The sequence below is a fragment of the Mobula birostris genome, chromosome 5 (assembly GCF_030028105.1).
Source record: "Mobula birostris isolate sMobBir1 chromosome 5, sMobBir1.hap1, whole genome shotgun sequence".
NCBI classification, from domain to species: domain Eukaryota; kingdom Metazoa; phylum Chordata; class Chondrichthyes; order Myliobatiformes; family Myliobatidae; genus Mobula; species Mobula birostris.
This window is the reverse complement of record NC_092374.1, coordinates 4,239,922-4,263,570: the sequence shown is the minus strand read 5'-3', so window position 1 is coordinate 4,263,570 and position 23,649 is coordinate 4,239,922. Positions and strand designations below refer to the sequence as shown.

At 43.6% G+C, this 23,649-nt stretch overlaps 1 protein-coding gene across 2 annotated transcripts in view; it reads left to right on the top strand.

The window, feature by feature from the left end:
• The window catches only part of LOC140197502 (growth hormone receptor-like), a 168,519-nt gene extending 150,951 nt beyond the window's left edge, over positions 1–17,568 (top strand). For both annotated transcript variants that reach the window (XM_072257512.1, XM_072257511.1), the window contains 3 exons: positions 583–673; positions 7,342–7,411; positions 9,424–17,568. In XM_072257512.1, the coding sequence (XP_072113613.1) occupies positions 583–673; positions 7,342–7,411; positions 9,424–10,389 (1,127 nt within the window). In that variant the 3' untranslated portion in view covers positions 10,390–17,568. The remainder of the gene's footprint in view (positions 1–582; positions 674–7,341; positions 7,412–9,423) is intronic.
• Positions 17,569–23,649: the final 6,081 nt, after the last annotated feature.

The window sequence follows — 23,649 nt, the reverse complement described above, 5'->3', positions numbered from 1 at the left end:
AAAGTGGCCTCTGAGTGTATTGTGCAACATGATGAGGAACTGAATGCTTCGATGAGACGAAGAGAAGGATTTCATTTGGTTATTTGGGTATGTGTATAGTCATAGTCATAGTCATACTTTATTGATCCTGGGGGAAATTGGTTTTTGCTACAGTTGCACCATAAATAATTAAATAGTAATATGTAAATTATGCCAGGAAATAAGTCCAGGACCAGCCTATTGGCTCAGGGTGTCTGACCCTCCAAGGCAGGAGTTGTAAAGTTTGATGGCCACAGGCAGGAATGACTTCCTATGACGCTCTGTGTTGCATCTCGGTGGAATGAGTCTCTGGCTGAAAGTACTCCTGTGCCCAACCAGTACATTATGTAGTGGATGGGAGACATTGTCCAAGATGGCATGCAACTTGGACAGCATATGTGTATGTTCCTGCCTGTACACAATCTGTGTTGTATGACAGATTATCAAACCGAAGGCTAACTTGGTGTCTCTCTCCAAAGACAGTAACTGACACGCTTAGTACTTCTAACATTTTCTTGTTTCAATCTTTAAGGCTGTTTTTTTTTCTGTGTTTGTTTCTGACAGAAGCCGGACTGTTGTTCAGGTTAATCCTGGCCTTTGCTTCACTGGGCATAGCCCTGATAGTATTCTTGTTCCTGTACACCAAGAACCAAAGGTATGTATGACACAAGCATAGTGATCGGTGCAGTTACTAGACATGAGTGCCAAGAAGCACATAGTGCGACATGTTAGATTCAGATTCATGTAAATCAAAACATACTTTGAAATAGGCTGTTTGTGTTAACAACCAACACAACATTAGCATGTTCTGGGGCAGCCAACAGTGTCGTCACACTTTCCAGTACAAACATAGGATTGCCACAGTGTTCAGCTGAACACAGCAAGCAGCAACATGATAAGAGCAAAACGAGCCCCTTTCTTATAGTTTCAAATACCAACTACATTTCCCCATGGATATCTGCATTCACTGTTTCTCAGGCTGGAAATTATAACTGATTCATGTCATTGAATCTGCAGTAAATTACCCAAAATTTTACTACACAACCTTTGCTAGTGGGAACACTTTCTCTATTTAATGTTGGTGAGATAAATTGCCATGTCTTGAGTTCCAAATCCCAGTTATATGAAGCTATTGAGAGGCCACTAAGTGCTATCTGTCTGTCTGCCAGAGCATTTATATGGTGTAGATAAAATCCCGAGTGAATGCTATCCACTCATTCTGCACACTGTTAGAGTTATAGCATAGACCTCACTTGGAGTACTGTGGGCAGTTTTGGTCTCCTTATTTAAGAAAGGATGTGCTGACGTTGGAGAGGGTACAGAGAAGACTCACTAGGTTCGTAAGTGTCAGGGAGCAGGAGTGAGTGCCATTGCTATTACAAAGGAAAAAGTGCAAGGCAAACTCAAAGGTCTTAAGGTGGTCTTAATGTTGAAAGGCATGGACAGAGTGGATGTGGCAAAGTTGTTTCCCATGATGGGGGAGTCTAGTACGAGAGGGCATGACTTAAGGATTGAAGGGCGCCCATTCAGAACAGAGATGTGAAGAAATTTTTTTAGCCAGAGGGTAGTGAATCTATGGAATTTGTTGCCACGGGCGGCAGTGGAGGCCAAGTCATTGGGTGTATTTAAGGCAGAGATTGATAGGTATTTGAGTAGCCAGGGCATCAAAGGTTATGGTGAGAAGGTGGGGGAGTGGGACTAAATGGGGGCATGGATCAGCTGATGATAAAATGACGGAGCAGACTCGATGGGCCGAATGGCCGACTTCTGCTCCTTTGTCTTATGGTCTAATACAGCGCAGAAACAGGGCTCCATGCTGCCCACACCATCCTCCCTGCTAGCCTCACCTGCCTGTGTTTAGCCCATAACCCTCTAAGCCCCTCCCCTCCATGTACTTATCCAAATGCCTCTTAAACATTACACTTGTACCCACCTTAACCAATTTGTCTGGCAGCTCATTCCAGGTGGTCACTACCCTCTGTGTAAAGAAGAGACCTCTCAGGTCGATTTTAAATCTCATTTCTCTTATAAAAGTCAAGCGTGGCCACACTCTCCCTATAACTCAGGCTTTCTAGCCCAGGCAGCATCATTCACTAAGGAGAAGGATATTGAATTGTGTAAGGTAAGGGAAACAAGTAGGGTAGTTATGGAAATTATGATGATTAAAGACAAGGAAGTACTGGTGCTTTTAAGGAACATAAAAGTCGATAAGTCTCCTGGTCCTGACAGGATATTCCCTAGGACCTTGAGGGAATTTAGTGTGGAAATAGCAGGGGCTCTGACAGAAATATTTCAAATGTCATTAGAAAGAGGGAAGGTGCCGGAGGATTGGTGTATTACTCATGTTGTTCCATTGTTTAAAAAGGGTTCTAAGGAGTAAACCTAGCAATTATCCGCCTGTGAGTCTGATGTCAGTGGTGGGTAAATTGATGGAAAGTATTCTTAGAGATGGTATATATAATTATCTGGATAGACAGGGTCTGATTAGGAACAGTCAGCATGGATTTGTGCATGGAAGGTCATGTTTGACAAATCTTATTGAAGTTTTTGACGAGGGTAAAGCGGTGGATGTCTGTATGGACTTCAGTAAGGCCTTTGACAAGGTTCCACACGGAAGGTTAGTTAGGAAGGTTCAATCGTTAGGTATTAATACTGAAGTAGTAAAATGGATTCAACAGTGGCTGGATGGGAGATGCCAGAGAGTAGTGGTGGATAACTGTTTGTCATGTTGGAGGCCGGTGACTAGTGGTGTGCCTCAGGGATCTGTAATGGGTCCAATGTTGTTTGTCATATACATTAATGATCTGGATGATGGGGTGGTAAATTGGATTAGTAAGTATGCAGGTGATATTAAGATAGGTGGAGTTGTGGATAACGAAGTAGGTTTTCAAAGCTTGCAGAGAGATTTAGGCCAGTTAGAAGAGTGAGCTGAAAGATGGCAGATGAGGTTAATGCTGATAAATGTGAGGTGCTACATTTTGGTAGGACTAATCAAAGTAGGACATACATGGTAAATGGTAGGGCATTGAGGAATGCGGTGGAACAGAGGGATCTAGGAATAATGGTGCATAGTTCCCTGAAGGTGGAATCTCATGTGGATAGGGTGGTGAAGAAAGCTTTTGGTATGCTGGCCTTTACAAATCAGAGCATTGAGTATAGGAGTTGAGATGTAATGTTGAAATTGTACAAGGCATTGGTGAGGCCAAATTTGGAATATTATGTGCAGTTCTGGTCACCGAATTAGAGGAAAGATGTCAACAAAATTGAGAGAGTACAGAGGAGATTTACTAGAGTGTTACCTGGGTTTCATCACCTAAGTTACAGAGAAAGGTTGAACAAGTTAGGTCTTTATTCTTTGGAGCGTAGAAGGTTGAGGGGGGACTTGATAGAGATATTTAAAATTATGAGGGGGATAGATAGAGTTGACGTGGATAGGCTTTTTTCATTGAGAGTAGGGGAGATTCAAACGAGGACATGAGAGTTTAGGGGTAATATGAGGGGGAACTTCTTTACTCAGAGAGTGGTAGCTGTGTGGAACGAGCTTCCAGTAGAAGTGGTAGAGGCAGGTTCGATGTTGTCATTTAAAAAAAAAATTGGATAGGTATATGGACAGGAAAGGAATGGAGGGTTATGGACTGAGTGCAGATAGATGGGACTAGGTGAAGGTAAGCATTTGGCACGGACTAGAAGGGCCGAGATGGCCTGTTTCCGTGCTGTAATTGTTATATGGTTATAGCTCTTCTACACCCCTTCAAGTTTGACAAAGTCTTTCCTATATCTAGATGACCAAAACTATACACAACGCTCCAAGTGTGGTCTCAGCAATGATTTATATAGCTGCAAGATAATGCTTAAGCTTGATGCCCTGAGTGACGAAGGACAGCACGTAACCCCTTCTTCACCACCCTGCCTGTTGGCATGGCTGCGTTCAGCAAACTGTGATTTGTGTTTTCAGGTCCCTCTGTTCCACAACACTTGTCAGTGCCCTACCATTCGTCGTTCAGGTCTGACTCTGGGTTGACTGTCCAAAATGCATCACCTCACATGTATCTATGTTGAATTCCATGTTTGCCATCTCCATAACTGATCAAAATGTTTTTGCAATTTTACTACCAGGAAACTTATTAATAACACCATAAGACATAGGAGCAGAATTAGGCCATTTGGCCCATCTGTTCCACCACTCAATCATGGCTGATTCTTTTTTCCCCTCCTCAGTCCCAATCCCAGGCATTCTCCCTGTAACCTTTTGATACCATGGTCAATCAAGAACCTGTCAATCTCTGCCTTAAATACACCCAACAACATGACTTCCACAGCTGCCTGTGGTAATGAATTCACCGCCCTCTAGCTAAAGAAATTTCTCCTCATCTCTATTTTAAATGGACACCCCTCTATCCTGAGGCTGTGCCCTCTTGTCCTAGACTCCCCCACCATGGGAAACTTCTTTTCCACACCTACTCTATCTAGGACTCCCAAGCCACTTTGCATCTCAGATTTTTGGATTTTCTCCCAGTTTAGAAAATAGTCTGCACATTTATTTCTACTACCAAAGTGCATGACAACCATGTTGACTATTCTTATTCAGGCCTTGCCTACCCAAATGATGGTAGATCTTTTTCCCTCAGAATTCCCTTCAGTACTTTCCCTAAAACTGAAGTTAGTTTCACCGGCCTGTACTTCCCTGGCCTGTTCTTGCTACCCTTTATGAATGATCTAAAACAGAACAATTTTTTTTAACCAAATTAACCAAAACATTAGCTACCTTCCAGTCTTCCGCAACTTTACCTGTTATCACACTTGATATTAGAGGATTGTCTAAGAAATGTATCCATCTATGTTCTACTATAACATCTAGGAGCAGAATTCGACCATTTGGCCATCAAGTCTGCTCTACCATTACATCATGGTGGATCCAATTTTTCTCTCAACCCCAATCTGCTGCCTTCTCCCCGTATCCCTTTATGTGCTGACTAATCAAGAATTTATCAACCTCTGCCTTAAATATACGCAATGAGTTGCTATCCACAGCTGCCTGTGGCAATGAGTTCCACAGATTCACCACTTTCCTCTCTGCTAGCCTGCAGGTCACCCTTGGGCAAGGTGTAGCGCCTGCTTAGACCCCCTGTCAGGGATCAAAGCCACAGGAGCAGGTGGTCGATGTTCGAATGAGCAGCTGGTCCTGGCTATGCGAGCACTGACACCAAGTAGACCATTTCTGAAGAGCCAGTGTTCTGTTCTTGGTGTCAGATGTGGGATGTCCAGGAAACTTCCAGCCTCCCTGATGGCCACATCTGCACCAGGTGCATTGAGATGCAGCTCATGAGAGACTGTGTTAGGGAACTGGAGCTGCAGCTCAATGACCTTTAGCTTGTTAAAGAAAGTGAAGAAGTGATAGACAGGAGCTACAGGGAGGTAGTCACCCCAAGACTACAGGAGATAGACAAATGGGTGACTTGTCAAGAGAGGGATGGGAGAATGTCAGTTCGTGGAGAGCACACCTGTGGCTGTTGCCCTCAACAATAAGTACTCCATTTTGAGAACTGTTGGAGGGGTCAAACTTCCTGGGGGAAGCAACAGTGGCCGTGCCTCTGTCACTGGCCCTGTGGCTCAGAAGGGTGGGGAACTGAAAAGGATGGCAGCAGTAATAGGGGACTCTATAGTCAGGGGAACAGACAGGTGATTCCGTGGACACGAAAAGGAAACACGGATGGCAGTTGTTCTGACAGGTCCCAGGGTCTGCGTTGCTTCTGAATGTGTCCACAATATCCTGAAGAGGGAGGGTGAGCATATTGGCATCAATGACAGAGGTAGAAAAAGGGAGGAGGTCCTGGACACAGAATACAGGAAGTTAGGAAAGAAGTTGAGAAACAGGACCTCAAGGGTAGTAATCTTGGAATTGCTACCTGTGCCACGTGACTGTGAGGATAGGAATAGAATGAGGTGGCAAATAAATGCGTGGCTGAAGAATTGGAGCAGAGACAGGGATTCAGATTCCTGGATAATTGGGACCACTTCAGGGGGCAGGTGGGACCTGTACAAAAGGGACGAGTTGCACTTGAATCCGAGGGAGACCAATATTCTTGAGGGCAGGTTTACAAGAACTGTGGGGAGTAATTTAAACTAATATGGCGGCGGGGGGGGGGTGTTGGAAACCAGTATGATAGAGCTGAGGATGAGCTAGCAAGTTTACAAGGAGATGATGGGTGTAACATGAATGTAAGGAAGGACAAGCCAATGATTGGGTACAAATGCAGACAGAGCAAAGAGTTAAATTGTACCACAGAGGAAAAATTCAAAAGGGCGAAGAATGTGGGACTGAAGGTGCTGTATTTAAATGCATGGAGCATTCAGAATAAGGTGGATGAATTCATGGCAGAATTAGAGATTGGTTGGTATAACATTGTGGGCATCACTGAGTCATAGCTGAAAGAAGGTTGAAAATGATGCTAGTGAGGTAGTAATGGGGGACATAGAAATGGCAGATGAAATTAATGGGTATTTTACATCTGTCTTTACTGTGGAAGACACCAGCAGTGTGCTAGAGATCTGTGATTGTCAGAGAGGAGTGAGTGCCATTGCTATTACAAAGGAAAAAATGCCTGGGAAGCTAAAAGGTCTGAAGGTGGATAAGTCACCTGGCCCAGTTGGACTACATCCCAGAGTCCTGAGAGAGGTTGCTGAAGAGATAACAGATGTATTGGTCATAATCTTTCAAGAATCACTTGATTCTGGCAGGGTCTCAGAGGACTGGAAGATTGCAAATGCCACTCCACTGTTTAAGAAAAGTGGAAGTCGAAAGAAAGGAAATTATAGGCCAGTTAGCCTAGCCTCAGTGTTTAGGAAAATGGAGTCTATTATTAAGGATGAGGATTTGGGGTACTTCGAGACTAAGGATAAAATAAGTCAAAGGCAGCATGGTTTCTGTAAAATCTGTTAGAGTTCTTCAAGTAAGTAACAAGCTGAATGGACAAGGGAGAGGCAGTGGATGTCATTAACTTGGATTTTTAGAAGGCATTTGATAAGGTGCCACATATGAGGCTGCTTAGCAAGATAAAATCCTGTAGTATTACAGGAAAGATGCTGGCATGGGTAGAGGAATGGCTGACAGGCAGGAGGCAGTGAGTGGGCAGTGATCTTATAATGCTGGGCTCACCCATCTTGTAAAGTCACTGCCTAGAAGAAGTCAATGGCAAACCACTTCTGCAGAGAAATTTGCCAAGAACAATCATGGTCAAAGACCATGATCATTTACATCATACAACACAGCACATAATGATGTATTTTAATAGGGATCTAACATTCTGCAATACTGCTTTTCAGACTGAAGCTGTTTTTTCTGCCTCCTGTGCCTGTGCCCAAAATCAAAGGAATTGATTCAGATCTTCTCAAGGTAATTGAAATCTTGGCAAGCTACGTCATTTCTGTAAACTAAGGACAAGCCTAAAACCTGAATCAGATTTGCTATCACTGACATCTGTCATGAAATGTATTGTTTTGCAGCCACAGTACATTGCAATACAATATAATAAACAAAAGCTGTAAATACCTGGGTGATGAGGGTCCTTCATAATGGATTCCGCCTTTTTGAGGCATCGCTTTTTGAAAATGTTCTCGATGCCCATTTCTACTTGCGCTTAAGTAGTTTGGGATGAACTCCTTTCTTGAACCACTGAAGTAGTATTGGACTGGGAGTCCCAGGATTCAGGATAAGCAGTGTGATTCTTAGTTAGGATGGAAGGGTGCAATTTGGGAGGTGCTTTCAGAATAGCCTGGGGTTGACCGCACTGGGTCATTCAGATATTATTGTTGGTCAAGTGCTAGGCTGGTGCATCAGAACATTGTGGATCTCTCACAGAGAAACATAGATAACAATCAGGTTTATTATCACTGATTTATATGTTAAGATATTTGTGTTTTTGAGGCAATACAGTACACAGTTCTAAAATACATTGTGTAAAACACAGAATAACAAAATAGTATTCATGGGTTCAGGGACCATTCAGAAATCTTCTAGTGGAGGGTAAGAAGCTGTTCCTAAAACACTGAGTATGTGTCTTCAGGCTCCTGTATCTCCCCTTAATAGTAACAATGAGAAGAGGGCATGCCCTGGGTGATGGGAGTCTTAATAATGGATGCCTCCTTTTTTGAGGCACCGCCTTTTGAAGGTGTCCTTGATGCTGGGGAATCCAGTGACCGTGATGGAGCTGACCGAGTTTGCAACTTTCTGCAGCTGTTTTCAATTCTGCTGATACCAGGCAGTGATGCAAACAGTCAGAATGCTTGCCATGTGTACATTTGCAATAATCTTTGATGACATACTAAATGTCCTCAATTCCCAATGAAGTATAGCTGCTGGCATGTGTTTATCAAAGGAAGGTGGTTAGATCCTTCAAGAGAGTGCCATTGCTGTCACTTTTGAGGCTTGAATGTTACTTTAAGTTAGGAGCCCATCCTGAGTGTTGTCTGGGTTAGGGTGTGTACAGCTTCATTGCCTGAGGAGTTATGAAGGGATCATCAGAAAACATCCCTACTTCTGAAGTTAAAATAAGTAGAACAAAAAGAGAATGAAATAACAAAAAAAAATAGTGAGGTAGTATACATGAATTCATTGTCTATTCAGAAACTGGAGGGGAAGAAGCTGTTCCTGAAACGTTGAGTATGTGTCTTCAGGCTCCTGTACCTCCTCCAGTAAAAAGCTTGTCTTGCATACTGTTCATACAGATCAAATCATAACACAATTCATTGAGGGACAACAATAACAATACAGAAAACATACAGCCTAGAGTCAAATATGCCAGCTGATTGTACAACAGCATTTTGGGACTGATTTTAACGGATTCATTGACATTTGATAGTGGAAAGGAGACATTAATTAATTCCTCAGCAGTCCTCTTTCCGCTGCCTCAGGAAAGCAGGCGGCATAATTAAAGACCCCTCCTACTCTGGACCCTTTCCTGTTGGGCAGGAAATACAAAAGCTGGGAAACACAAACCACCAGGCTTAAGGTCAGTGCTACCCTACTGTCATAAGACTGTTGATTGGTCTTTAGTACAATAAAATATCCTCTTGGCCTCACAATCAACAGTATCTTGTTACAACCTTGCACCTTATTGCCTGCATTTTTCTCTGTAGCTCTTACACTTTATTCTGCATTGTTATTGTTTTACCTTGTTCTCTCTCAATGCACTGTGTAATGATTTGATCTGTTTGCAGTTTGCAAGACAAGTTTTTCACTGTACCTGTGACAATAATATTCCAATTCCAGTTCCAAAAAGCATCTATTCTAAAGATAAATTTGTCCTGTGTATTTCCACCATTTTCTGCGAACTTTTCAACGTGTAGTATTTTGATGCTAATGATACTCCTTTAACTCCTTATCAACATTTGATATTTTTGTTACAGAAAGGTAAAATGGATGAAGTGAACTCAATCTTTGCAAACCACCTGAGCTACAAATCTGACGTGTATATCGACGATCCCTGGATCGAATTCATTGATACTGACTTTGATGATGTGGATGAAAAGACGGAAGTGTTGGATACAGACCGACTCCTGGGGTCTGCCCACCCCAAGACCGACAATTGCCTCAATGTCAAGGATGATGATTCTGGCCGCGACAGTTGTTATGAACCAGACGTTTCTGAAGCAGAAGGTGCTGGATGTAGGCCGAGTGCCAACGAGTTAACCAGCTTTCAACTGAAAGCCAGTGATGAGATAGAAGACGCGAAGGATGCGACGGGGATTCCTGTGGGCACATCAGATGCAGATGATCAAAGGAGCCTGCAGGCAAGCGATGAGGAATGTGACTGTAGCCAAGTGCAACAGGGTATCACAGCCTCCACCAAAACTGAGGTCACTCATCCACCTGTTCATAGCCAGCTCAGCAACCAGAGCTCCTTCGGGAAGATGGACTTTTACGCACAGGTAAGCGACATCACACCTGCAGGTGGTGTCCTCCTTTCCCCAGGGCAGCAGAACAAAGCGGAGGTAGCGCCAACCAAAGAAACCTCAGCTGTTCCAAAGGCAAGTCAGAAAGGCACGCACCCAGACAGTGCCTACACTTCAGAAGGCGACATGAGGCAGTTCTGTGCCAGCAGCGTGAGCAAAGAAAACCTATTGGGCACAGAGAAAAACCTGAATCAAAGCAACTACTTCACCACAGAGAGCCTCGCAACTACCACGATCGGGTCTTGTAAAGAAGCAGAAAACGCCAGGCAGCCAAAGTTACCTGTGCCAGACTATACCTCGATACACATGGTGGACTCCCAGCAGAGCCTATTGTTGAACCCAAATGTGCTGCCCAGCAAGAGCCAGCCCACCCTTGCTGGGTATCTGATGCCTGAACAACTTGGCAGTGTTGTCCCCTAGTTAGTTCACTGCACTGTTACAAGAGTGTTCAGATAAACTCTGTATAATATCATGAAAGTATTAGCTCGCAAAAAAAAATACACACAACGGTACCACCATAAAGAAATATTATAACTGATAAATCAAGAATATGAATTATTTTTAAATGTCAGCTATATTTGTTAGTGAGAAAAGACTGTATTTTTATAAAGCTAAAACAGTTCCCATATAAAGAAGCTGGAAGAAAGTTCTCTGCCAATTGGACTAGGAATACTGTTTCTTAGTAAGCCATTTTTCTAATTCTTGGAAATATCTGCTGCAAATGGATTGTAATGTTCCAAAAGAATTTGGGGGTCAAGGATAGGCACAATGCCCTACAATCTTGCATCCCTCAAACATCAACCCCCTATAATCGGTGGAACTGAACCTGGAGGCAGGAGTACAATGCAAATCCCCCTCTGCTTTGTGATGAATTCTCAGTCGGAACTTGGTCAAGCCCCCAACTCATCCCTGTGCTTGTGACAGCCCTCATTACACCTCTGCTCACTTTAGATGGACAACTGGCAGGAATATCTAACCGAAGCTTTACCGTACAGTGGATCTCAGGAACAAAGTCAATATTGCTAATGAAGGAACTCAGACATTAGTCACCTTCCCCATAGAGGTCACTTAGCTCTTTAAAGGAGAACTCCCTGGGCAAACACACTCTACGTTTTCACTCTGTTTTGTCTCAAATTACTGTGGATGTAAGAGCCATGCTGAGGTGGATCTCAGTTGTAACACCAGTTCAATTCTGAAACATCTCAGTGCGGACTTATCTGTTAACTTAAAATCTCAGTCCTCCAGACAATCAAGGCCCAAAGTAATCTGTTGAAACTTCTTTTAAATGGAAACCATATACACAAGAGATTCTGCAGGTGCTGGAAATCCAGAGAAACACACAGATAATGCTGGAGGAACTCAGCAGTGTAAATTACTCCCATCCATAGATGGTACGGTGTGGCGCGACACGGCACCATAGCAGTTAGCGCGACACTTTACTGCGCCAGCTGTCAAGATCAGTGTTCAATTCCCACTCCGCTGGTGTACACTCTCCCTGTAACCACGTGGATTCCTTTCAGCTCTTCCCATTTCCTCCCACATTCCAAAGACATATGGTTAAAGTTACTGAGTTGTGGGCGTGCTGCATTGTCACCTGAAGCATGGCAACGCTTGTGGGCTGCTCCAGCACATCCTCACTGATTTGATTTGATGCAAACGTCATTTTTCACTGTATGTTTCTATGTACATGTGACAAGTAAGGCTCCTCTTTAGATCTTTATCTTTACTCCCTCCATAGATGCTGCCTGACTTGCTGAGTTCCTCCAGCATTTTGTGTGTATTGGTTTAAGTGAAAACCCTCTCTTACATCAGCCATGAAGCTCCGTCACTGTTCATAGAGAATAACTGGGAAGTTTACCTGGAGAGAATGGATCCTTCCAGCGTACCAACCCCCGAATAACCCTAGTCTAATCACAATGAATAATTAACCTATGAAATGGTATACTTTTAGACTGTGGGAGGAAACCAGATCACCCAGAGGAAACGCACATTTTCTGCGCGGAGGACTTACAAGCCCCTTACCAACGGTACCGGGATTGAACTCCAAGCTCCAACACCCCGAGCCGTAATAGCGCCACATGAACCATTACACTGTCATGGTGTCCCGCGGATAAACTCCTGCCACCCTATCGACATGTGATTCAGGTAAAGCAATCAGAAAAAAAGTCTTCAACTGACTTCTCGATATTAGTTTAGCGAGTAAGAGTTCTGTCCATTCACCCTGCGTTTAATGTGTTGGCCTGTTTAAATAGCTGAAGAAACTCCAGTACATAGTTGTGGGCAGTGGGATTAGAGTCATCGATGGAACGTTCTGCAGTGGCTCTCCCACCCTGCCAGTTGAACGCATTGCAACTAAGAAATCCAACTCTTTGCAAATAAGAAATTTGATCCTATTACTAAACTGTGAAAATAGTATTGCTCAGATATGCATTTATAAATTCAGAGTATACTTTCAACCAAATATTCCATAGCTTCATAGAATTACATAGCATGAAAATAGGCCCTTTGGCCAACTGATCCATACTGACCAAGATTCGTATCAATACTAGTCCCATATCCCTAAACCTCCCTTGTCCAAATGCCTTTTAAATGGGGCACTATGGTAGTGTAGCCTTTAGCTCGATACAAGTACAGTCAGGAATCGGAGTTCAGAGTCCAATTCCAACTCCATCTTTAAGAAGTTTGTACATCCTTCCCATAAGCACGTGGGTTTCTTCCAAGTTCTCCAGTTTCCTCATATAGTCTAAGGAAGTACTAGTTAGTGGGTTAATTGTCCTGTCGTTAGGCTAGGGTTAAGTCGGTGGGTTGCTGGGTGGAGTGGGCTCATTGGACCGGAAGAGCCTGTTCCGTGCAGGGTCTCTAAATAAATAAAATGAAAAATGTAGTTACTGTAGCTGCCTTTACCATTTCCTCAGACAGCTCGTTCCATATACACACCACCCACTTTACCTCAGATCTCATTTCATTCCCTCCTCTCACCATAAATCTAGCTTTACATTCGCTGCCCTGGCAGAAGGACTGTGACTGTTACTCTGACTGTCTATTCTGTCTATGCTCCTCAGATTCTATAAAGTTATCCCTCAGTCTCCTTTGCTCGAAGGGAATCAATCCTCCAAAGCAAGCCCTCCTGTACCAGTAGCATCCATATGAATCTTTTCTTCACCTTCTCTACATCCTGAGGTGCCCAGAACTGCACTGTATACTCCATGTGTGGTTTCTAGGAGCATAGGTTTAGGGTGAGGGGCAACATTTCACACAGAGGGTGGTGTCTGTATGGAACGAGGTGCCAGGTTGAGGCAGGTACATGGAAGGATATGGGCCAAACTCAAGAAGTTGGGACTAGGTAGGGCCGCACTGTGGTTGGCATTGACTGGTTAGGCCGAAGGGCCGGTATTCAATCTGTAATGCTCCATGACCCTTGCCTGTAGTGAAAGAAGATACAAAGCTATCTGTCAATGGCAGGTGGGGCTCATCAGCTGAGGTTAGCAGCTCATTTAGGATAAGGAAACACTGATCTCAAACCTCTACTGCCTTGCGTCTACACCCACTCAAGGGGAAGGCTTCAGGAGTAAAGCCAGAGGAAAAATCCAGAGTTGGATTTCTTAAGGTAGTCCTATGTTGAGTTCAGTGGTGACTGGCAACTTCTGCCAGCTGTATGGAGAGGGGAAGCCTGCTACATGGGCAACAGCTTGCTCTCCATATCATACTGCCCTAATGTGTGTATCCACCCAGCTTGGACGCAACATCCATGGTCGACCCCGACTTCAAAAAGGCCCCAGTTGTTGGCCTAAAACGTTAATGTCTGTTTCCCCTATGTAAATGCTGTTCAATCCTTGTTATACACAAGACCGTCAGTCATCAACAGTACAGTTTTATATTTCTCTGATTTGTGTCAGTAGATTTAAGCATGTAGTTAAGAGCTACAGTCACTGTGAGAACATTCCTAACCAATTTGCTACTCCATTTCCACCCCTAGCTCTTCCCCAGGGTGTGGTGCTGCTACTGTTTTCTCAGTAAGATACATGGGAAAATATTATGTCTGTAGGAGCTCCCGAGTTCCACTTGCCAACGAGTGTAGAGTTATCCTTCGATCTTCACAAAGCCATTCACCTACAGCCCACCCTGTCCCAGTAATGTTGGCGTAGGCCCCAGCCATTCAGTTGTATTACATGTTCGTTCCAGGATGCAGTCATAGATCCATCCCACAATCGGGCGCCACAAATTCCAGCGTAGGGAATCTGCTGGGCCGGCCCAACTTGTCCATGCAGACTGTGTTGTCCAGTGAGCTTGTCCCATCTGCCTGAGTTTGGCCTATAGCCCTCTAAACCTCTCCTACCCATGTACTTATCGAGAAAGCTTTTAAATGTTGCTCGTGTTGTCTGCCCCAAGAGCTGTTTCTGGCAGTTCATTCCATATCCGCACCACCTTTTGTGTGAAGAAGTGCCATGGTGTCCCCTTTAAACCTGTGCTCCTCCCTGGGTAAAAATGCTGCGCGCTTTCACACTCTTGGCTCCTTACCACTTTATGTGCCTCTGTCAGGTCACACTTCAATCTCCTACGTTCTGGGAAATAAAGTCCTGGTGTACACCATTGTACACGATATACTTCGAGTCATAGAAACAGGCCCTTTGGCCCCTCTAGTCTGTGCCAAACCATTAATCTGCCTAGTGCCATCAACCTGCGTCTTTACTTTAGCCCTCCATACCCCTTCGATCTATAGTATGTACCCGTCCAAACTTCTCAAATGTTGAAATCAAACCCACATCCACCACTTCTGCTGGCAGCTTGTTCCACACTCGCACCATCCTCTGAGTGAAGAAGTTTCCCCTTGTGTTCCCCTTAAATATTTCATCCTTCACCCTTAACCGATGATTCTCGCCTGCTCTCAATAGAAAATGCGTGAAGAGGCCTTTGGATGCATCTAGTCCGCTTGTGATCGCCGACCCTTTCACAGGCCTGTTAGCAGTTGCATTGCACTAGCTTCCTTACTCCCGTTTATAAATTGATTATATGTTAGTCAGTCCTTGATTAACTTTCTAGCTGTTTCAGACAAGTGCGTTGAGTTGCTGACTGAATAGCTGAAGGGCAGATAAGCTATTGAAATTTCTGGCTGACACCAGGCCTCACTCAGGGACTGTAATGGTGCCTTGCCATTGCTCTATTTTATTGAATTTTTTTTAAACAAGTGCTCATTACCTCCCTGGATAAAATGTGAATCCCACAAAGTTCAAACCAAATCAGTAAATGGGCATATTATTGTCACATGTGCTGAGGTACAGTGAAAAACGAGTCTTACATACTGTTCAGACAGATCAATCCATTACAACGATGTAGTGACGGAGTACAAAGTAAAACAATAGCAGAGTGCAGAATAAAGTGTCACAGAAAGGACGGCTCTGGCAGATGTTAAGGTGCAAGGCCATAACGAGGTAGGATATGAGTTCAAGAGTTCATCTTATTGTACTAGGGGACTGTTCAATAGTCTTACAACAGTGGGTGTACATTTCTAGAACAGAACACTACAGTGCAGAAACAGGTCCTTTGACACATTCTGAACTATTAATCTGCCCTGTGCCAGTAACCTGCACCCGGACCATAGCCCAACATACCCTCCCATCCATGTACCTCTCCAAATCTCACTGAAATGGTGAAATGGAACCAGCACCCACCACTTGCACTGGCAGCTCACTCCACACTCTCAACACCCTCTGAGTGAAGATAGTCCCCTTTCGCCCTTCGCCTATGACCTCTAGTGGAAAAAGCCTGCTTGTATTTACCCTATCTGTACCCCAAAATTTTCCTCATTCTCCTACACTCCTGGGAATAAAGTCCAAACCTATTCAACCTTTCCCTGTCACTCAGGCCAAGTCTGGGCAACATCCTTGTAAATTTTCCCCGTACTCTTTCAATCTTATTTACATAGTTCCTGTAGGTAAGTGACCGAAACTACACACACTACTCCAGATTAGATCTCACCAATGTCTTAGAACTTCAACACAACATCCCACCTTCTGTGCTCAATAATTTGATGTATGAAGGCCAATATGCCAAAAGCTTTCTGTATGACCCTATCTACCTGTGCACCACTTTCAAGGAACTCTACGAGACATACTCCTGTAAACCACCTTACTCTGCAGACGGGAGGGTAAATCTGGGGGAGGAGACTCAAACAGCCTCTTATCCTTGTTCCACATTCACTTCACCTTAACTTGTCTCCATTAACTTGCTTCCCATTCTCAGTGGAGTATTGTTATCCTAAGGGTCACATCCTAGCTAAAGGTTTAATGTAGCCACCACAAGGTTGGGTAATTGTTGCTGCAAACTGAACGAATATAAAAGTCAATTATAAAATAATGGTTCTTTTAAAAATTGCCTCAGTAAAGAACAGTGTTCCTTCAACGTAGTTTACAGTGGGACTGGTTTTGGAGGCCTCCTTTAATCCATCACAGTAATGACACCACGGTAAGTGTGGCAGTTAGCATGATGCTATACAGCTCAGGGTGTAAAGTTCGGAGTTCAATTCTGGCACCGCCTGTAAACAAGTTTGTATGTCCTTCCCGTGAGCGCGTGGGTTCCCTCCCATAGTCCAAAGACCTATGGGTTAGTAGGTTAATTGGTCAATGTAAGTTGTCCTGTGACTAGGCTAATGCTGAATAGGTGGTTTGCATGGTAGGCAAGGGCCTATTCTGCTCTGTATCTCTGAATAAATAGATCAAAAGCTGTTCTTTCTGTAAGGAAATGTCACCTATCTGAGCACTGCTGATTTGACTTCAGGCTCTCTATAGAGGTCTTACGGGAGTTACCCCATTTGATCTGTATGCTGGTATATTTGCTTTTCTATCTATGGATGAACTGAGATTTGGACCTGACCTTGTAACCTCCTTAAAACATGCCACCATTTCTCAGTGTTTCCGAAAGACCTGTAATTTCAGAAGCAGCAATCTGTATCACAGAATGATCACAGCTTGTCATGTTCCAGATCTCCTCCAGAGCAATCACCAGTTCCACACCACCCCTGCCTCGCCCCACCTTTTCTCCATAGCTTAGAAAAATTTCCCCCACCCTATATTTGTCCAGTGCCCTCAAAGTGGAACCTGTCTCTCCCACATTTGGAGGCAATACATTCCAGATTCCAACCACATGCTGTGAAAAATCATCTCTCCTTATATCACATTTGATTCTCACCTCCCTCGACAATGATTTCTGTGACCACTACTCAACTTCTCCAACAGTTCACCCCTTACCACTTCATATACATCTCCCAGATCTCTCTGCATCCCGCTCTCAAAACAGAGTCAGTTCCTCCAAACTATCTTTGTGTCTCATCTCCTGGTCTTTTCTGAACTCTCTCCAATGCCTTCTCGCCCTCTCTACAATGAGATAACCAGACTCAAGTTCAACTTTAATTGTCATTCAACCATGTGCATGAATACAGGCAAATGAAACCGTGTTCCTCTGGGACTAAGGTGCCAACAGTCAGGCACAGCACGCATATTGTACGTATGATTATGATAGCAGAAAAACGTACAGTTACAAAGATAATAATAATAATAGACTGAAGGCAATATTCCAGCACTCACAATGCGCTGGAGGAACTCAGCAGGTCAGTCAGCATCAGTTGAAAAGATTAGTCGACGTTTCAGGCCGAAACCCTTCGTCAGGACTGAAGGAAGAACTTTGGGGAGGGTTTGAAGAATGCTGGTAGTTGAAAAAAAACAGTAATTTGAAAGACAAAGGGGTGGGGGAGGGGAAGCAGGGAGGTGATTGGCAGGAGAACAATTGTAGAAGGAGGCGGAACTATGAGGGAGGTGATGTGAAATAGGGATAGAGGAAGGGAGGGGGAGGGAATTACCAGAAGTTGGAGAATTCTATGTTCATACCAAGGGGCTGGAGACTACCTAGACGGTATATGAGGTGTTGCTCCTCCAACCTGAGTTTAGCCTCATCATGGCAGTAGAGGAGGCCATGTATGGACATATCTGAATGGGAATGGGAAACTGGGTAGTCTCCAGCCACTTGGTATGAACATAGAATTCTCCAACTTCCGGTAATTCCCTCTCCCTCCCTTCCTCTATCCCTATTTCACATCACCTCCCTCATAGTTCCGCCTCCTTCTACTACTTTGCATTGTTCTCCTGCCAATCACCTCCCTGCTTCCCCTCCCCCACTCCTTTGTTTTTCAAATTACTGTTTTTTTTCAACTACCAGCATTCTTCAAACCCTCCCCAAAGTTCTTCCTTCAGTCCTGACGAAGGGTTTCGGCCCGAAACGTCGACTAATCTTTTCAACTGATGCTGACTGACCTGCTGAGGTCCTCCAGCGCATTGTGAGTGTTCCTTTGACAACAGCATCTGCAGATTATTTTGTGTTTAATATTCCAGTACAGCTTGGAGCAGTGCTTTTTAAAGACAGAATATAAATTCCTTGTGTTTTCAGTCTGTGCCAAAGTTGTAACTGCCTTACTAACCCCTGTCATAACCTGCCCTGACCCTTCAGTGATGTGTATTCATTTTGTCCGGACACACTAGTCCTGCACCCCTTTTGGAACAACAGTTTCTATATTGCCCTCTTCTTCCTACCAAGGTGCATCACTTCACACTTCTTCACACTGCCCAGTCCACCAGCCTGTCTATCTTGCTGTAGCTTGCCATCACCCTCTTTGCGATTGCTAGGTATTCCTTGCCACTTTTCACAGACTTGGCATTTAAAAAAAAATTTATTTGGAGATACAGCGCGGAACAGGCTCCCCCCGGCAACCCGCCAACTTCATCCCAGCCTAATCACAGGACAATTTACAGTGACCAATTCTCTTACTAACTGATAGGCCTTTGGACTGTGGGAGGAAGCTGGAGCACCTGGAGGAAACCCACACGTTCAGTAGTTCCATTTTATATCAGACAATGTATACAATATACAACCTGAAATTCATACTCTACACAGACATCCATGACACTAAAAAAAAAGAATGAATGACAGAAAATGTTAGATCCCCAAAGTTTCATGGGGAAACTTTGTATAAATGGCGTTGGAATTGAACTCCAAACTCCAATGCCTCAAACTGTAACAGTGTCACTCTAACCATGGTATGGCGCCAATGTTGGCACTTTGTTGGAAATGGTTCAGGTGGCCACAGGGTCAGATCATACACAGGGGTATACAAGCATCCTGTGCCATCATTGTGTACCTGTACTGCTTAAGTAAGCAACATGCTCAAGCTGCTTCATGTCAATGACGGGAGCAGCCGACAGCAAGTTTCTTTCTCCCTCAGCTCAGATAAAAACAACACCATTAAATAATCTTAACTTGAGAGGTTTGTCTGAATGAGGACAGGTGTGTATGATAGTGCAGAACATCTCTCGTCAGCCCACTCCCTGTTTTACCACACACACACACACACACACACACACACACACACACACACACACACACACACACACACACACACACACACACACACACACACACACACACACACACACACACACACACACACACACACACACACGTTTCTGAGCAGAACAGAAGCTGGATGTCCAGAGTTCACTTTCCTCTTCTCTCTGAGTATTCAAGTCCTCACACCCAGGAACACACAGATATTCATTCTTAAAATCAAATGGCTAAAGAATTCTTAAGGGTCCAGGCTTGGTACACTGAATTAGTGGGAGGAGGATTTATTTTGAAGGCATATTGTCATGAAATACTCATCTGTTCCAAAAGATTGTACGCAAATGAGCTAACATACAGATAAGGGCCGTCTCTGTGCCACTGTGGAGTATACACTGCTGTACTGGAAATGACAATGAAAGGTGAAAGAGCTTGAGCCTTGTCTACGTAGGACAGGGTGTATTGTGGCTGCTGCTCCCGTTGGGGTCTGTTTAGTACATGAACCAAATTATTTGTGTTTAGTAAGCGATTGATTTCTACATTATGTGTGGGTACCATGACCCTCCAACTTCGACAGTGTTTTTTAGGTTATAAATAAGGTTAAACAAATATCTTATATGAAGTTTGCTGCTATGAGCGTGTGACCCTAACAGTAACACACAAAGCCACTCTTCACCCCGCTGACTGTGTTCATATAGCCAGCTCAATCAGATTTTACGCACCGGTATTATGCATTAACTATACTAAATGTACACACTAACTAAGGCAGCACGATATTAACTGGTGCAGCAGCAAGCTCTTTCAAGAATCTAAAACATTTCACATTCATTATTTTCAAAAACAAAGATTTATTTAAATGAATGCATTCTCAGTGTTATCCTTTGTGAAGATGGATGAGTTTTCCCTGTTAACGACAACACGTTGTATCCACATTCCCACCGTCCCTGGGTGATACGATTACCAGGGTGGCAGGCTGAACTGACCTCACTTCATAACCTCTATTAGCTTTGTTCTTCCCATAAACCCAAAGCAAAAACTAGTAAATGTACATGGATGATGCCAGGACTTGAGGGCCTGAGTTATAGGGAAAGGTTGAATAGGTTAATACTTTATTCCCTGGAGTGTAGGGGAATGAGCAGAGAGTTGACAGAGGTATACAAAATTATGAGGGGTATTGATAGGGTAAATGCAAGTTGGCTTCTTCCACTGAGACTAAAACTAGAGGTCATAGCTTCAGGGTGAAATGGGGAAAATGAGGGGGAGCTTCTTCACTCAGAGTGTGGAACAAGCTGCCAGCAGAAGTGATAGATGTGGGTTTCATTACGACACGAGAAGTTTGGAGAAATCATGGATGGTAGGGCTATGGTCTGGGTGCAGGCTGATAGGACGAGGTAGGCAGGTTAATAGTTCGGTCTAGTTTCAGTGCGGTAGTGCTCTTTGACTCAAGCTCAGCAGGCTAAGACAATTAAACATACAGTACATTACAGGAACAAAATATGAAATGCTGCACCACGTTCTTAATGCAAGAACTGAGCCCTAAACACGGACTTTCCTCCCACTATGAGTGTCTCTGAATTCTGCCACCACCATTAAGTCCAGCAACAGTTCAACTTTCATTGGATTGTAGTTAACGAAATACAGATACAAAGTCAAGGTGGCCAACCACATCCCTCTGTTGTCTAGTAACAGAAAGTGCTCTTGTTTTTCCAGCAGTGAAGAGTACTGTTTATGCTGCGAATGTTCACTGTCTTAAAAGCACTTTATAAAATTAATTCAACTATTATCAGCACTTTTGAAATCTTTGCTATCATTTGTAGATAAAATGATTAAAGATAGAAATATATCCCTCAGTTACAAGGAGTATATTCATGCAACATGAATTAAGGGGATCATATTTTGGTTTAATGTTTTCTATAGCAAACTATTCCTTGTGGGCCCAGTCCAAGGCCCTGCAGAATGTAAGCATCAGTCTGTTTTCAGGATCTGATAGGGCTACACAGGGGAATTAACCAACTTGTCCACAACTCATCCACTCCAGAGAAAAATACAGTGAATAGCACTGTAGTCAGACTAGTCCCCTGGCTTAAATCCAGTGCACGTGAAGCTCCCAAGGTTGGAGATTTAACACAGCACAAACCCTTTGTGCTCGGCCCGGTGATGACAAATAATTCTGGTACCATGACTGGAAGTGATTAACATTGTACCAGCTGATCACCAGAACTAACAACCTTCACCTTTATAAAGAAAATGAGTTTGAATGCTTGAGGATTATAACTGGTCTTGGGCATAAAACAGTACAAGCCCTTCTGCCCACCATATTGTGCTGTCCCCATAACCTGCTCCAAGATCATTTTAACCCTTTCCCCAAAACATCTGTGCTGTCCCCATAACCTGCTCCAAGATCATTTTAACCCTTTCCCCAAAACATCTTCAAGCTATGCCCCGTATCAAACAAATCCTAGAGATTTGATTACAGCTGATAGGAATTTAACTGATGTTTTAAAATTAGTAAAACATATTGAGACAGTTAAGGGGATGGGTTATGAGCAAGTATGGAAGATCTCTAAGCCTCACACAATAACATCAGCCTCTCTGGGGTTGTGTTCCTGTGATCCTGCCCTCTGGATTCTGGTTAACTTGCTGCTGCAACAACACACAAACCATTTCAGAAATAGAACGGACTTGCCTCATCGACAGTGTTCTTTCAATGTGAAAAGTCTAAGACAGGTGTCAAAGAACCACTGTCCCTGCTCAACTATCCAAAGCTGTGAGAGATGGTACTGCCTCACAAGGTGCCCCCCCACCTTTGTCATTGCCTACCCCATTAACTGCCTTTTCCCATGCACCTTGTCCATTGACTTCACCTCCATCTTCCTCTGTGCCAGTGAAATATTTAAAGCCTTTGCAGAAGGCAACATCTGATTTTTGGAAGTTGGAGGTGGAATTTAACCCTGGCTGAACAGTCAGTGCATCACCTGCTCAGAAGGAATAACTTAGAAATTTTTTTTTTCTCTCTGCCCTAGATTTGTATTTTAAGTATTAAATTTTGAAAGGTGCAAAAGTACAGAAATCAACATTTGTGAAGTATATTGTGGGTTATATATTATTTTTAATCCAGAAAAACTGCATGTTCTATTTTTGAGAAGTGCTTTGCCTTTTGTCTATGTATAGCTTAAAGTTTTGTAAACTGATTGCATTGCTCTGATTTATTGATTAAAAACTAAAACTCACCTCAAAAAACAATGACTGGGCCATTTGTAATCCAACTCTGACGTGACGTGTCACTGAGAAAGAACTGCTTGAATCCATTATTAAACATGTACGTATAGTAGGAGGACATTTACAGTAGAAAATAGTTAAACATGAGGGATTCTGCAGATGTTAGAAATCCAGAGTAATAGACAAAATTGCTCAGCAAGCCAGGCAACATCTATTGGAGGGGAGTGGAATAAACAGTCAATGTTTTGGACTGAGACCCTTCATCAGGACTGGAAAGGAAGCCAGAATAAGAAGTTAGGGGAGTGAAAAGAAGACAAGCTAGAAGGTGAGAGGTGAAGTCGGGTGGGTGGGGGAGGAAGGATGAAATAAGAAGCTGGGAATTGATAGGTGAAGAGGAAGGAATCTGATAGGAGAGGAGAGTGGATCATGGGAGAAAGGGAAGGAGCAGGGGCACCAGAGGGAGGTGATAGGCAGGTGAGAAGATGAGGAAACGAGAGAGGGGAGATAGAGTGGGAAATGGAGGGAGTAAGAGAAATTGATGTTCATGTCGTCTGGTTGAGGTTGCTCCTTCAAGCTGAGAGTGGCCTCATCATGGCTGAAGAGGAGGTCATAGACCAACATGTCAGAATGGGAATTGGAATTAAAATGGTTAGCCACAGGGAAGTTCCACCTTTTGTGTTAAATACTGGTCAAATACCTGAGCAGATTGAGCATTGTTTTATGAATGAGAAATCAGGTTTGCCATGGGGTGACATGCACCTCCCCAAAAAAGTAACTGACGTGTCGTGGTGACACAGACCACAACTGTGATTGGTCTGCTTGGTAGCATCGCATTTCTGGTTGCTTTTCTCCGCGTCTTTACACTGATGAGAAATAAATGGTTGGAGATGATGAACAAAATCGTCAAATCTACCTGCGGACATCCGAAAATATTTGAAATGCATTTCCTCATCATGAAGAAACCAAACACAGTGGTATAGAAACCCCATTGCCAACTAGCATTTTGTCGGTGAATTGCAGAGTGACACAGACACAACAACGTATGCTTGCTATGGCATAGGGCTACACAGAAGTATA